Source organism: Pseudoliparis swirei, chromosome 18 (genome assembly GCF_029220125.1).
Source record: "Pseudoliparis swirei isolate HS2019 ecotype Mariana Trench chromosome 18, NWPU_hadal_v1, whole genome shotgun sequence".
NCBI lineage: Eukaryota > Metazoa > Chordata > Actinopteri > Perciformes > Liparidae > Pseudoliparis > Pseudoliparis swirei.
Window position 1 is genome coordinate 8,046,362 of NC_079405.1, and position 14,429 is coordinate 8,060,790.

Here is a 14,429-nt window from a genome sequence, read left to right on the forward strand (position 1 = left end):
CAGCAGGAGAGCACCTTGTTAACCTCTTGGTAGACTGCATGCTCAACACATCAGAGCATTGTTTGTTAAGGCTGCCCACATAGCATTTATCACTTTATTTGCAGGCCTAGGAATTGGATCCTCTCAAAAAAATTCCAAACAGCACTTTGAACAAGTAAGATGTATTATAAAGAATTTAACATAAAGACAGGACATTTGTGCAATAGAATTAGGCATGCTTTTGTAAATGAGAGTAGAGTTATTAAAACACATTTTAATTCTTTCGTAAAAGACCTTTGCCAGGCCAGAATGCAGGGTACAACATGGGTACAACGCCACATTAATTCAAATTTCCTGATATTTGAGCCACCAACGTGTGTGGCTGCGTGCGCTGCAACATTTTGGTCACCCCCGACAAAATCTCACTCCAAGGTTTTTTGAAAAGTTGGCAGCTCTGGTAATCACTGCCAGAAAGCAGGTCGAAGTACATCCGCCCCGGAGCGGGCGGCTCCAGAATCCTACACAGCGGAGTTATTTCCCCACAGATCCCCGATGGCAATAGCGGAGGCGCAAATCGCCATATTAAAAGTCATTGTAGTGGCACAATTTTTTTCAAGCTGTTATTTTAAGGTACAATTGTTACATAATGTTACTTTAAGTGGGGAGTTGTGAAACACTTTTATATTTTTATATTTTACTGGATGGAAAGAAGCATACTCTCATGTAATTGGAACTGTACCAGTGTGTCTTTCAGTGTACCTTTAATTAATTTCATATTTCAAGATATTTTCAGGCTAGCTTAATTTTTTTAGCTCCAATGTTATGCTCACACTACCATTTAATAATTAATTTTAATATTGACACCCAATGAGCCCTTTATTATTATAGGTTTAATAGTTTACAGACATATTTCTTTTCAAATTTTTCATTCGTTTCAAACTTTTTTTGTCGGAAATTATAAGGACGTCAAATGAGCGTTCTGCCCTCTCAGCACTATTAAAAGTGAAGTGAAAACCCTTCACCAGTCAAACGTGCATCTCAAATGTCATATTTATATTATATATATAGCCAGGCGGCTGTCTGCACTGAAAAACACGACCAATCACTGACAACATTGTCACTGTATCCCCAAGGAACAAGTTTATCGCTGATGTCTCTCTTGGGCCAAACATAAGGACAAACTTTCTCACACAAAACAGGATGAAATATGTTTGTCAATCTTTTATTAGTAAACAAATTGACAATTCCCTTTTTACACATTTGTGAATACACTGCAAACAAGTTTTTTTTCAGGCATTTTGTTACAATCAATATGAAACATAGTAAAAAGCTATATATGGTAACTACAATGCTGACGGAATTACTTCAAACCGTGGATAAGTCTATTGTGGTCACATAACAGGCTAAGAGTAGAATATAGTCATTGATTTATGTGCACTTTGATGGTATATATCTACACTGAAAAATATACAGAATATAGATTAATCACATTCCCAGGGCCAGCCCAAGACTATTGATATTTTGCCTCCTGTTAAAGAATAAGGGGAAACCATTAGCCATTATCAAACGTCAAATAACGTTAAGCATGATAGTGTTAAGCACTTTAAATCATTATATTAACATTGACAAGAAAAAAAATGTAATAAAAAAAAAAGTTTATTATGTCTGGTGTGGTAAAATGGCAAAGACATTATTTGGCACCATTTCTTTAAAGCAATAAGAGAATGTAGCAAATTTAAAAAAAACTTAAAATAACATATGAGTGTTAAGAAGTCGGACACCGTTACAAGAATCTTTCATCAAGTGATTTCACGCAGATAATACCAGAAGACAGATTAATAGTTAGGACAAATTACAAACAGTCAGTCAAAGTGCAGTTTTCAAAGTACCAGAGTGATTCCCTTTTAGTTTAAGTTTTGACCTAGAAAGCCACTCTGGTTCACGAGGGATTTGGTCGGCCTCAGCAAAACAGCATTAAATGAGGTAAATATAAACCTGCCATTATCCGTTTGAGACTGCAGGAATGACATCGCAATTTAGCCCGAGTGTGTGCTCTCCTGTGTGAATAGTATCTCTCTGTGACTGTTTTCTTGATGCAAGTCACATTTCTACCTATGTCATAATAACACTTATTGCACGCCATAAGAGAATCCTGAAGATATAGGCAGCACAGCTTCCCACACAATACCAGCTACATTTAAGATGCATAGAGGCAAATTAAGTGGCCTTTGTGCACAGAAGAGCACACAATCCACATTTCTAAACCTTGAGATGCAGTCTACATCTCTATTTTTTTTGGCAACTGAAAAGAGCTTTTGGGACTAAAAGGGCTCAAGAGATACAGACAAGCATGGAATTAAAAAAACATTAATAGGTATGTGGCTCATGAGTCAAACTGAGACTCATTCAGGACAATATAGGAGTTAAATTAAACTTCTTTAACATAGCACTAAGGATCACAGCGTAGTAATGAATGTAAAAGAGGCTAATAAAGCTCTGGGAAATCTCCTGTACAGTGACCCACATTTGTTTGAAACGAAATGAAAGCTGGATCCACGATAAGTGCCTGTAATTTAGAGGAATGAGGCAAAAGAAGTTGGGAGAAAGGAAAATCAGAAGGCAGACCTTGGAACAACGCACATACAGTAATTCGGAGCAGAATGGAGACGAAGGTTCATTAAGGGGTCAGCATGTCGCCACAGCGCCACGTCTGATTCGGCACCTACGACCTCCAAGTTTCCTCTGAACGAGGTCCTAATTTCCAGATCTCACTGTTTTCATCTCCGGCCAAGTAGTAAAACAACATTGCATGCGCGAGTCGCTGCTGATTATGTGCGCACACACAAAAAAAGGAAAGATAAAAAATGTTTATGGGACAATTACAGAAATTGGCAAAACCTCACAACAATCTGTAACACTGAAGGAAAAGCAACGGATTGAGGACAGGCAGACTCGCCAGTTTAAGTAAGATTAGAGGAAAATAGAGCTAAAGTGATATTGTGGAAGAAGTATACTGCGTGTCGTACAGTCATACTTGGGCTTCAGCTATTACCTTTACAGGAATTACAAGTGTGTGGAGCATAGACTGGCAGCCAGAACTTTTTCCATATACTAATACATTTATGGTGCTCTTATCTCTTAAAGAAAGATTAGATTTGACAACAAGTTGTTAAAATTCTCAGTGGCATTGTTTGTTTGTTTTAGGGAATATGCCTATTCAATTTCTGGCAGAGATAGAAGATACTATTTTCATATCTGTCTATTAAATATATTGGGCAACAGCGAGCAGCTGGTTAGCTTAGCATACATTCTGGAAATGGGTAAACACCGGGCTGTCAGATATAACATGTTAGTGAGCTTTAGTCGGATTTTGTTACCTTTGCCATAGCCCTGCGTTTTCAGTCTTTATGCTAAGCTAAGCTAACTGGCTGCAGCTTTATATTTAGCATACAAACATGAGATTAGTATTGATATTCTCATTCAAGTTATAATTTTAATGGAAAGGAAGTAGACTCCCACACACCTGTCATTTCTGGGATTGCAATTAACTTCAAAACACCCACTCGGCCTTTTGCCTTGAAAGGCATCTTGATGAAAACATCAATAACACAATAAAACTGATATCAAGCATGCACAATCTGTCATGCTTGACTGAATCTGCAACATTCCTTCAAATATCCTTTAAAAAAAATACACAATTGAGACTGATTGGTCCAACCACTGATGATGAATACTCTTAACCTTTTTCATCAATAATAAATTAGTGATTATACAAAAGGTAACAGTATTGATAGATCCTCCACAAAGTTGTTTGGGAAGAGATCTACCATGAAGCAAAAAGCGATAACTGCAGTGATGTCAAAATAATTTGGTGAAATGTTACCGTTTTCAGGCCATGTCTTGGTTGAAAGATTATCGTTTTTTACACATTTACAAGTACAAAGGATTTCATAATTCAGAAATCTGTATCCGTAAAGTTCCTCTCATGAACTCGGGGCTATAATACACCAAACAGAGGTCGATGCCCATGATATAAGTCAGTAAATGTATAAGTATGGAGGTCTCTTCACTTACACATCAGTGATTTAATGCAGGCAATGCTCAGAAAACGGAGACGTTTTTTCTCCAGCCAGCAACTGTCTGACGACACACGACGATGTTGTGTTGTCAAGTGCCGCTAAAATGCATTTGCTCTTGTCATCCGAGTGGCACTTCTGCGTCCCCGGTGTCAGTGTCGGCATGCGTGCGGTGGCTGAAAGCTGAAGCGGGCCGGGGACACGGAGGGTAAGCAAAGGTCGGGTCACAGGTCATGTGAGGGCAGTCGCCGGGATCATCAGCAGCACGTCCGGCGAGACTCTGAGGCCTGACGTCCCAGTTTGAACGCTTTCCCTGGATTTCCTCCCGCTGCGTCGGCTAGAGGGATGCGCTTACCTTTGAGGAGACACACACGTTGATTTTTCATATACAGGACTCAGAAAATTAGAATATTGTGATAAAGTTCTTTATTTTCTGTAATGCAATTAAAAAAACAAAAATGTCATTTTTCTGGTTCATCAAAAATCAACTGAATTTATACTTTTATTTTAATATTTTTAAAAATACTATACAGCAAACAAAAAATAAAAACTAAAATCTCAAAAAAAAAAAAAAAGATTTATAATTAAAAGAAAAAAAAGATAAAAAAAAAAAAAAAAAAAATTAAACATTTGAAAATGTGTTTCCAGGTGTTTTTAGTTAATTTGTTTTTTTGTGATTTGTTTATACTAGTATACTTATATACTTTTTTGATATTTCTTGTTTTATGAATATCTTATTTTAAAAATATAAAATCCTCAATATAAAAAAAAAAATTAAAAGAATTGATTTATTTATTCATACATGTTTTTTTTAAATTGTTAAAAAAATAAAAACTTTTTAAAATAAATTTTCTATTTTCTGATTCTCTGTATATAGAAGACAAAACGTTTTCATCGTTGCATTCCACGGCAATTAACCGACCGCAATACTGTAGCTGTGCTCCCGTTTCCTACCGCTCACTGATTCCAATTACACACGTTTTGAGTATAGATATCTTTGAACTGGACCTTCCTCTGACCTCAACTACACTCCTGTAAGGTTCCGTGACACTGTGGCAAAATCTGTCCTCAAGTCACCACCAGTGTAAACAGACCCGAACCCATTGGACGGAGAGCTGAATAATTAGATAGTTGTGTGAAAAGGGGGCTCGACTCCCGAATCTAACACACCTCCTAATAAAGTACTCAGAACCACTTCTGGAGCAGTTCCCAATACGGTTCGGTGTCTCCAGAACCACATGTGACAAATAAGGTGACCATACATCATGGGCTGAATTGATACAATACATGCAGCATTTGGTCAATCAAGTTCTTAGTATGCCAAAAAAGATATATATTATACACTACCGTTCAAAAGTTTGGGGTCACTTAGAAATGTCTTTATTTTTCAAAGAAAAGCACTGTTTTTTCAATAAAGATAATATTAATCAAAAATACACACTATACATTGTTAATGTGGTAAATGACTATTCTAGGTGGAAACGTCTGGTTTCTAATGAAATATCTCCATCGGTGTATAGAGGCCCATTTCCATCAACTATCACTCCAGTGTTCTAATGGTATATTGTGTTTGCTAATTGCCTTAGAAGACTAATGTCTGATTAGAAAACCCTTGTGCAATTATGTTAGCACAGCTGAAAACAGTTATGCTGGTGATATAAGCTATACAACTGGCCTTCCTTTGAGCTTGAAGTTTGAAGAACAAAATTAATACTTCAAATATTAATCATTATTTCTAACCTTGTCAATGTCTTGACTATATTTTCGATTCAATTTTCAATTCATTTGATAAATAAAAGTGAGTTTTCATGGAAGACACGAAATTGTCTGGATGACCCCAAACTTTTGAACGGTAGTGTATATATCCTTAATTTCTCTTCTTTTCCTGTTTGAACATGCTACATTCTCGAAAGCAACCTAGAATGAATGTCGTATGGCATCGGGGCACAACGAGTGAGAAGGTCTCTCATTAGCTGCTCCCACACACCCTCGTCTCTGCAAATGTGTGTTTCAAGATTAAATGTCGAGCTGTCGACGCGATGAAGTGGATCAGCGTTCTGCGCTGACATTGTCCGGTTGCTTCTTCAAATCTAGCTCATCACTGTCAGAAGTCAGAGAAAAGAATGATTCCACTTGAAATATTTAGAAACGATACCTCTAACTGGATATACTGCTCAAATATATTCCACCTGCTTTTAAAAACAAAAGGAGACAATAATAATCGTAATGCTGAATGTGTAACCGCTCCATAATAACCTGGGGATGTACAAAGGCACCGGGCGAAACTTACTTATCTCTATAAACACCTCGTTGATGTTAATGGCGTTCTTGGCACTGGATTCGACAAAGACGGCATGGATGGAGTCAGCATAGTCCTTGGCATCCTTCTCTGGCACTTCCCTGTAAATACAAGAGGCATTTCAAAATTGTTATGTTGCAATATGCGAACAGATTCTCCAATTTCATGCGTTACTTGATAACCATCAAAATGGACGTCCACAGCTCTTATGTGGAAGATTTCCCAATTTCATGGATAATATTATCAAAAGCATATGTGTCCGAGTCAGGGGGATTTTTACAGGGGGAAGATACAGAAAAACAACAGTAATATCTTGAGATACTTCAGTGCGAGAGCCGATATTCCCCCTTGCAGAGCGGAATCCACTTCAGCTCCAGAGACGGGAAATTCCGATGATATTTCAAAGCCAAACATTCAATCTAATGCCGATACTAAAACAGGTAATAAAATTTCCTGACAAGAATTGTTTTCCCTCTGTGCCAGAAATCTGAAATCCAATCATCACTTTCAATGAGGAGGCACCATGAGAGAGTACACCAGCATTAACGGTTCATGACACATGCAGAATGATCTGCAATTCATCTTCACCTGGCGTCTGACAGGTCACATTTGTTGCCAGCGATGGCGACCACTATATTCGGAGGACCGTGCTGGCGCAGCTCCTTCACCCAGTTCTTCAGTGTTTGGAAGGATTCCTGATGGCAAAAAACATGTCAAACTGAACAGATCAAGACGAGGCACATGGTGCTGCCTTGGAAGGTTTAAAGGATTACTACGACATTTTGGGAAACATGATTATTTACTTTTGTTAGATTAAAAGACAGATACCACTCTCATCTGAAGGCAGCGGTCAGGTATTTTGGTTTAGCATGAAGACTGGAAGCTCTGACCAATAGTAACACAATCCTTTACATGTGTAAAGCTCACGAATGACGATATATTTGTGATTTTAAAATGTAAATCTTCCATTTCACAGGGGATAGCAGAGACTTCCTGTAGTCTCTGCTGGTTGCCTGAAATAATCCAACATAACCTTCTTAAAAGGGTGAATTGTTGTTTTTAGACTTGTTTTTTTAAAGTACGGATTAAACAAACAAGATATAAAGAAGGTGTTAATAAGTGAGCAGGCATATTTCATTACCTTTAGAAACAGCCAGGCTAGCTGTTTCCCCCCCGTTTCCAGTCATTATGCTAAGCTAAGGGCTAGCTGTGGCTTCATATTAACAATGAAAGGAATATTTAGTGTGGGATATATACGCAAGACACAAATATGTATATATCCCAAACTAAATAATCCTTTCATTACACATATTAAAAATGACGGATAGAAATGGAACAAAACAATGACATTTACAGTATGCACTTTGTGGAGAAGTGATTAAGGAGGAAACGTAGATAATACCTCTTTAGTGATGTCGTAAACAATGATGGCCGCCGCTGACCCTCTGTAGTACATTGGTGCAAGAGCCCGAAACTATGAGAAGACAGAGAAAGCGATGCCGAGTGACGTTGGACAGGGAGGAGGCCGACGGGTCTGAAGTCTAAACTACATGGTATAATACTCATATAGCTTTGAAACCATGTGAAACTGAACATAATAAATCATATTCAGATCAAGAATTACATTTTTTAATAAAAAAAAAAATCATATTCAGACTAATCTTTGAAGACCTTGACTTCTAAAATTATGAAGTCCAGAACAACAGTTATTTATTTTCACACCATGTAGATCAAGAAACAGTGCCTTGGCTTTTCATGTGTATCATCTGTTACAGAGACACTGCTAATTACATGCGTTTCATAAGACTCCACAGCACCGACTGCAACAAACTTTAAACAGAGTATGCAAATGCACAAAAAAAGACCCAAGAGCATAATTTGACTAAACCAGAGGCCAAGTGTTCTGAGCCTACAAGCCAAGTGGCTTTACTTAAAATGGAAGTATGGCAAGTCTTTCCACCAAGACCTCACACATGTGCTAGCCATCAAGAGGAAGATGGGCAGAACGTGTCAACAGCTGTTAGCCGTTTGATATTTATGGAAAACTATACATTTGATCCTAATAAATCACAAAACCCTGTATAACCAAAACAACATGTGCATGTTTGAATCCATAGCTGCCTGAGAGGCAGGGGGGGGGGGGGGGGTTGTCTTCTTTATGCCCGTTTTTGGTATTGTTCTGGTAAAATACTTTCCAGTGCTCATTAAAACCTGGCTTCAACAATTAGCCGGCCGTCATAAAACGCTGTTATTTTTTTAGCCATGCATTTCAATCTGTCGGTCTGATTGTATAACAGTTGGGTCGAGACTGAACTATCTCAACAACCACTGGATTGACGGCCAAGACATGTGGTAGAAGTATTCATCGTGACTAAAGGATGACACTTACTGGCTTTGATGATCCCCTGACTTTCCTCTACCTCCAATACTTCGGCTTTTGACCAAATATCTGCAAAGCATTCCCATCCGCCTCAGCTTTACTTTCTGTTTAGTGCCAATCTGCTAATCATTAGTGCAGCCTCACAAAGCCACCGGCACCACGGCCATCTTTTTGGACTCTATTTTCTTAATTCAGGCAGTGGTCCTTTCCGCTCTTTACAGAGAACAACAATAATCCAATTACTTTAACTTAATAAAGATCATAGAAGCAAGTAGCTGCTCATGTCTGAAGGCATGATGTAACAAATGTGAACTATTAGCTCTTAACCTCAATTCTTAAAAATGTGCAATGCTAGAAATCCAAAGGATTTCTTAAATTGTGAGGGTTTCAGAAGCTTCTGTTCGCTAAGCAAACCTACAGTATATTTAAAAACATGGAAGTTCAAAAAAAAGATTTGTTTTTACCTCACCAACTCTGTTTTTTTTGTAATGCTTTATGCCAAATAGCCTCGGCCAGGACTGGGGTTTCAACAGACTAATAAAACCATGTGTCATGTATTAACTAGAGATATTTATTTTAAAAGACCAACCCCCGTCTGAAAACGACCTTCACTTGGAATGACCCGGCCTTCCCGCCAATTTCATTTTTCCCTTACAATACGATGGAATATACGATCCATCTTGCAGTGACACTGTTAGCTCAGGAAAGCACACATTCCACATAATTATAGTTGTTACTGGCCTCGAGTCCACCAACGGGAATCCAACTTGGGATATTTGGCAGAGGCACTGAGGTGAGTGCTGTCTGTTTCATCGGCTAGTGTTGGGCTGCACCACCACCAGTCCTGTGTGGTCTGGCTCAGCCTCGACCCAAAGAGCAATCACAGCGAGGCCAGACGTCTGGCCACACAGCAGCCCGCGAAACAGCCCATGTGATGACTTGCGAGTGCTGATTAATTTCTAAAACCACAAGTTTTATACATAATGAAAGAAACCTTCCTATACTAGTAGGATGAAAGATTCCTTGCGAGTGGGACGACTTGACGAGCTGTCGACAGCTGGGCTCATCTGGTCTTCGAGATATGGATTGTTGGATGGTTTGGAAATTACAGAGCTTTCTTTTTTTTTGCCTTGGTCTCTCTGTACACGTGCATTGGCTCGCTTTGTGATCCCCTTTCTCAACTCAACAGACTTCGATAGGCCAAAGCTCCACTAAAAAAGTTAGAAAACAAGCCACGAAAAGCTTCAAAATACCGCAGCAGCTTTGTATGAAAACACACACACACACATACTTACGCAAAAACCTATCAAAGGAATGTTGCTACTTTTTCATCCACAGATGTGAACCGGTTGGGAAGCCGAGAGGCCACATGGGAATGAATAAGTATATGTGTGGGAAATGAAAAAGGTGGAGAAAAGAATCCCAGAACAAATAGATTGTGGCCACGATGAAAAGAAACACCTCTCAAGAGAAAACACAAAAGGGGGAGAAGGAGGACCCTCGGATGTAGAGTTGGAGTGACTCTCAGATAAGACTCAGTGGCAGCACACGGCTGGGAGAGCTTGGGTTTCATCCACTCATCTTATCTTAAACGAGGCGGTATTGATGTCCCCCGAAGGCCGCAAAGAAGCCAATGGCCCCCAAAGGGGAAAGGTAGGATAAAAGACATGGGGAATCTTATCTCGCCTCTCTGGAGACAACAGAAGCATGAATAAGAAATTACAACAGAGGATCGTGTATGAGAAAAAAGAGAAGGGCATGCACAGAGAAAGGGGAAATGATGAGGAGAGCTAATGCAGAAAATGTGGGATGCAGGGTGTGAGTCAGAGGAGAAAGTAGTTCCTCACGCTATCACTGTCTAGGGCTTAGTAATGTGAAGACAATTTTACTTGCTAAAATTGTACTCAAACACCAAGATATATCCTGGTCCTTATGCCACATTGTGAAGATCACATAAGACGTGGCACCTGGACACGATGGCTGTTGACGAATAAGTTTCATGTGCGAAAGATTTTTTTTAAAGTACACCTTTATTTCTGTCTCTAAAGGCGGCTTTAGCTCAGTGGGGTAAGAGGGCCGTCCTGCAACCGCAGGGTTGTGGGTTCGATCCCCGCTCTCCCCATTAGTTGCAAGTCCTTTGTCCTTGGCACTGGCACCCACCCCCCAGTTGCTCGGGCGCCACCACACCCCACCCACTGCTAAAAAATAAGGATGGGTTAAAGAGAAGACTAATTTCCCCCTAAAAATATGTATATTCTATTCTAAAACATCTGAACGTAACAAGGAAGAATGACAGAGGCATGATGAATATTTAAGGTGACAGAAATGAACAATGGAAATATATTCCATCGCAGGTTATATTTAAAAGAGTGGTCTAAACCAAGAGCACTGGAAGAAATAGGTTACTGGTTAGCAGACAGGACTCTACCTATAGGAAGGTAAATGTTGCCCCCTATCTGAAGTAATGGAGAACTGCACATTCTCCCAGTTAAGGGAGTGGTACAGTCACACATGTAGGTCGCTTTCTCACTTCCTTTCAGAACCACCAGGGAAGAATCAGTAGACTCGTGACGAGGCCAAGTCAAACTGATCTATTACTAAATCAAAACGGTTGTGGTTTGGCTGTGAAAAGACTTAAACACATGTGAATATTGCTCTTGGTTCACTATCCACCAGTCCATTATTTTATTTTTTAAAAATGTTGAGGCAATAACCTCAGTGGATATTACTGACCCTCTCCTGTCCTGCCGTGTCCCAGATCAGGAACTTGTGCAGCTCGTTTTGGTATTGCACTGTCTTGGTCATGAAGGACGCCCTGATGAAAAGAAATTGCTTCATGATTGATGTCACATTACAAAAACACTCATTAGATTTCACGATTTCAAAAAAATTCAACAAATAATAGAACTGCAACTACGGACAAGAGTCTGAAACGATGAAAAAAACCACTTCTTCCTTTCAGCAGTTGATTTAATATCAATTTAAATTACAATGATTTGAGGGCTTAAGTGAACAATAACATCACAGATAAGACTTACTTACATTGCATAAAATCAGAGTGCGACCGATGTCGTACTTTTGAGGCCGATAACAATTTCAGCATTTGGTATTGATTGTTTCTAATGTGCGACAAACATATCTAACGCTTCGAAACTGCAATTCCTGGTGATTTATTGGCTGATAAGTGTTCACACAAAATATATCTGGGAAAAGCTGAAATGAGTACATTATATTGACAATGACTATATGTATTGTTCTGGTACTGAGTGATTGTATTATTGACAAAATGTCAAAAGAGTCACACGTTGACCAAGCAATGGTTAAATATTGCTTATTTGATTTGACGCACAGCAAAACAAAGTATTTAATTTATAGAGAAAAGCAAACTACTTTTTGTATTTGTGAAATTGAAAATATTGTGCATCTTTATTTGCGCAATATTTTTGGGGGGAATTAGTGCTGAAACAAATCATGGTTTAAATAATCTGCCAATTATTTTCACAATTAATTGATTGATTTATAGACTGAGAAAATAGTCAACAAATACATTAATAAATACCCATTTACAACTCAAAACTCCTTTGGCTTTGTGAAATTGATTTAAATAATCAATTAATTATCAGAACTGGAACCGATTAATATTCCATTCTTTTGAGCTCTTATTGAAATTGATTATTAAATAGACATAAATTACCTAGTTATGATTATGTCCTTCCACAACCTGGCACACAAAGCAGTGGAACACAGAATACCTTCTTTTGTGGGAGACAGGAGGAACTTACCCAATAGTTGGGATGATGTTTGGGTCAAAGCTGTCTTCCACAAATCTCCAAACAATACTCGACTTTCCAACGCCAGTGTCCTGCAGAGACCAAATACAGAGGATGCTTACTAAACATGGTTCGGAAACAATTACTAGAAGTATAATCACAACTAGAAAAACACATTCTCTGGCCACATGCCCAGACATTATTGCTTTTGCATGGCATTGTCTTCCTTCCTGTTCCACTTGTCGGCCTGGACCTTTGAGATAGTTAAACAGGACAGACGTAGATGCACTTAAGTTGTATACTCTTGTTGAGAAAGAAGAGGAAATGTGAATGAGAATGTTACTTCTGCTTTTGGTATATGCAGAGTAGACATGGATTAATGTTGTTCCTGGGAATGGTTTGTAACTATCTTATGCAGCAAACAATATTTAAGTTACTTATTTCGGAAAGTCTTACAAAAATGTCCTCTCCATCACTCACTTGGTGGTAACTAATTCATATTTCCATCACCCATTACTCTAATATTTATTCTCTGGAAAAACAATGAATACCAGAGTAAAAACATTATATTAACAGACCCAGTCCAAAGACTCAACTTAAATGATTTTGTCTGACAAACAGTCTAAAACCCCAAAATACTTAACTTAGAGGGATGAAAAAACAAAGAAGAAATAATCAAATTTTAGAGAAGGTGGAACCAGAGAAACATTTCACTTTTTTACTTGAAAGAAGACATAAGAATATTGTCACCAAGTGATTGTCTGAACAACAAATGGACTAATTGTTTCAGCTATATTTTTATATTTTAAGCGACTGATGGAGAGGAGATATGAGGACGGATGCTACTTCAGTATCGTATCAATGGGATGCTGGGAAGGTAAATGACGCCTCCTGTTGTCTTGTACTTCCATACATATTGTTCCTGTGACTCATTATGAAAAAGCAGACACCAGTAGTGATATTAAATAAAAGCTATATAAGGGTTATGTCTGAAACCAAAGGTTATACAATGCTAATAATAGTGAAAAGGTGGCCCACGGTGACACCTTCAAATGCCTTCATATAAAGTTTATATAAATCAGCATACGCTCAAACTATTGTTGTGGATTATTATTCTACTGCTCAACCAAACCACTGTTTCAACTCTATTCAAAATGTATCATTAGTAGATAATGAGGGGGAGATGCGATGTCATTTCAGGGATGGTTTAATGGGATACTGGTGGCAAAAATATGGGTTATACTGTTTGATACAGTTTAGACATGCTTACATGTTGTTGATGAGACTGATGTAACACGTGTAACTCTTTTAAACACACATGTCTATCATTGTGGTGTGTAGCCTGATGGGTGGAGCATTTGATGCCACAGGTACAGTTAGATGTACAGTCAGGGCGATAGACACAAATGGACAACGACTTACCCCCAGGAGACACACTTTTAACTCTCTGAGCGCCATATCGATCTCCTCGCACTCAAAATGAGTTTGTGATGATGACCATTGGCAATTTTTCTCCTCTGCTTCCCCTTTTAATCTGGAATATTCCTCAAGGGTTGTATGTTCACAAACAACTTCAATTCATCTTGACGTAACGCGCATCTCGTGTTAAATTGCAACTCTCGCTATCGGCATTTAAAACGTCCAGCTGTCCGTCGTATTAGCCATATTGTGATTATTGTCAACGAGCTAACAGTGAAGCCGCCGGATAGCTGTCTCCATCTTGAACTCCGGGTCCGCGGTCACGTGACTGCATCGGCTCTTTTTTTGTTTGGAGAAACACACAAAGCCCACAGGCTTCTTTTTATTTATATTTCCGCTCAGTTATGTCGAGTTTGTGCGCGAGGCTGAAAAAACGGTAACACGTTTGGGGTTGTTTAAAAAAAAAATCTAATTTCCCAGGTGAATCCCAGCGTCAGGAAGTGGCT

The 14,429-nt window shown here is 38.7% G+C and overlaps 1 protein-coding gene across 1 annotated transcript; it reads right to left on the bottom strand.

Moving 5' to 3' along the window:
- Nucleotides 1-1,182: 1,182 nt before the first annotated feature.
- On the bottom strand, nt 1,183-14,210 carry rab22a (RAB22A, member RAS oncogene family). Its single transcript, XM_056437924.1, has 7 exons — nt 13,927-14,210; nt 12,517-12,596; nt 11,468-11,549; nt 7,757-7,828; nt 6,943-7,049; nt 6,346-6,455; nt 1,183-4,410 (listed from the first exon to the last, which is right to left on the bottom strand). The coding sequence occupies exons 1-7, from the start codon at nt 13,960-13,962 to the stop codon at nt 4,313-4,315; spliced, it is 585 nt and encodes a 194-aa protein (XP_056293899.1). The 5' UTR covers nt 13,963-14,210; the 3' UTR covers nt 1,183-4,312.
- Between the last annotated feature and the right edge of the window lie 219 nt (nt 14,211-14,429).

Bases quoted from the DNA above. Each gene is read 5' to 3' on its own strand.
- rab22a (XM_056437924.1), bottom strand. From the start codon at position 13,962: ATGGCGCTCAGAGAGTTAAAAGTGTGTCTCCTGGGG. The intron at 7,829-11,467 runs GTCAGTAATATC...GTCTTCTCATAG, and splicing joins ACACGGCAGGACAGGAGAGG to TTTCGGGCTCTTGCACCAAT. The intron at 7,050-7,756 runs GTATTATCTACG...TTTTGCCATCAG, and splicing joins TTTACGACATCACTAAAGAG to GAATCCTTCCAAACACTGAA.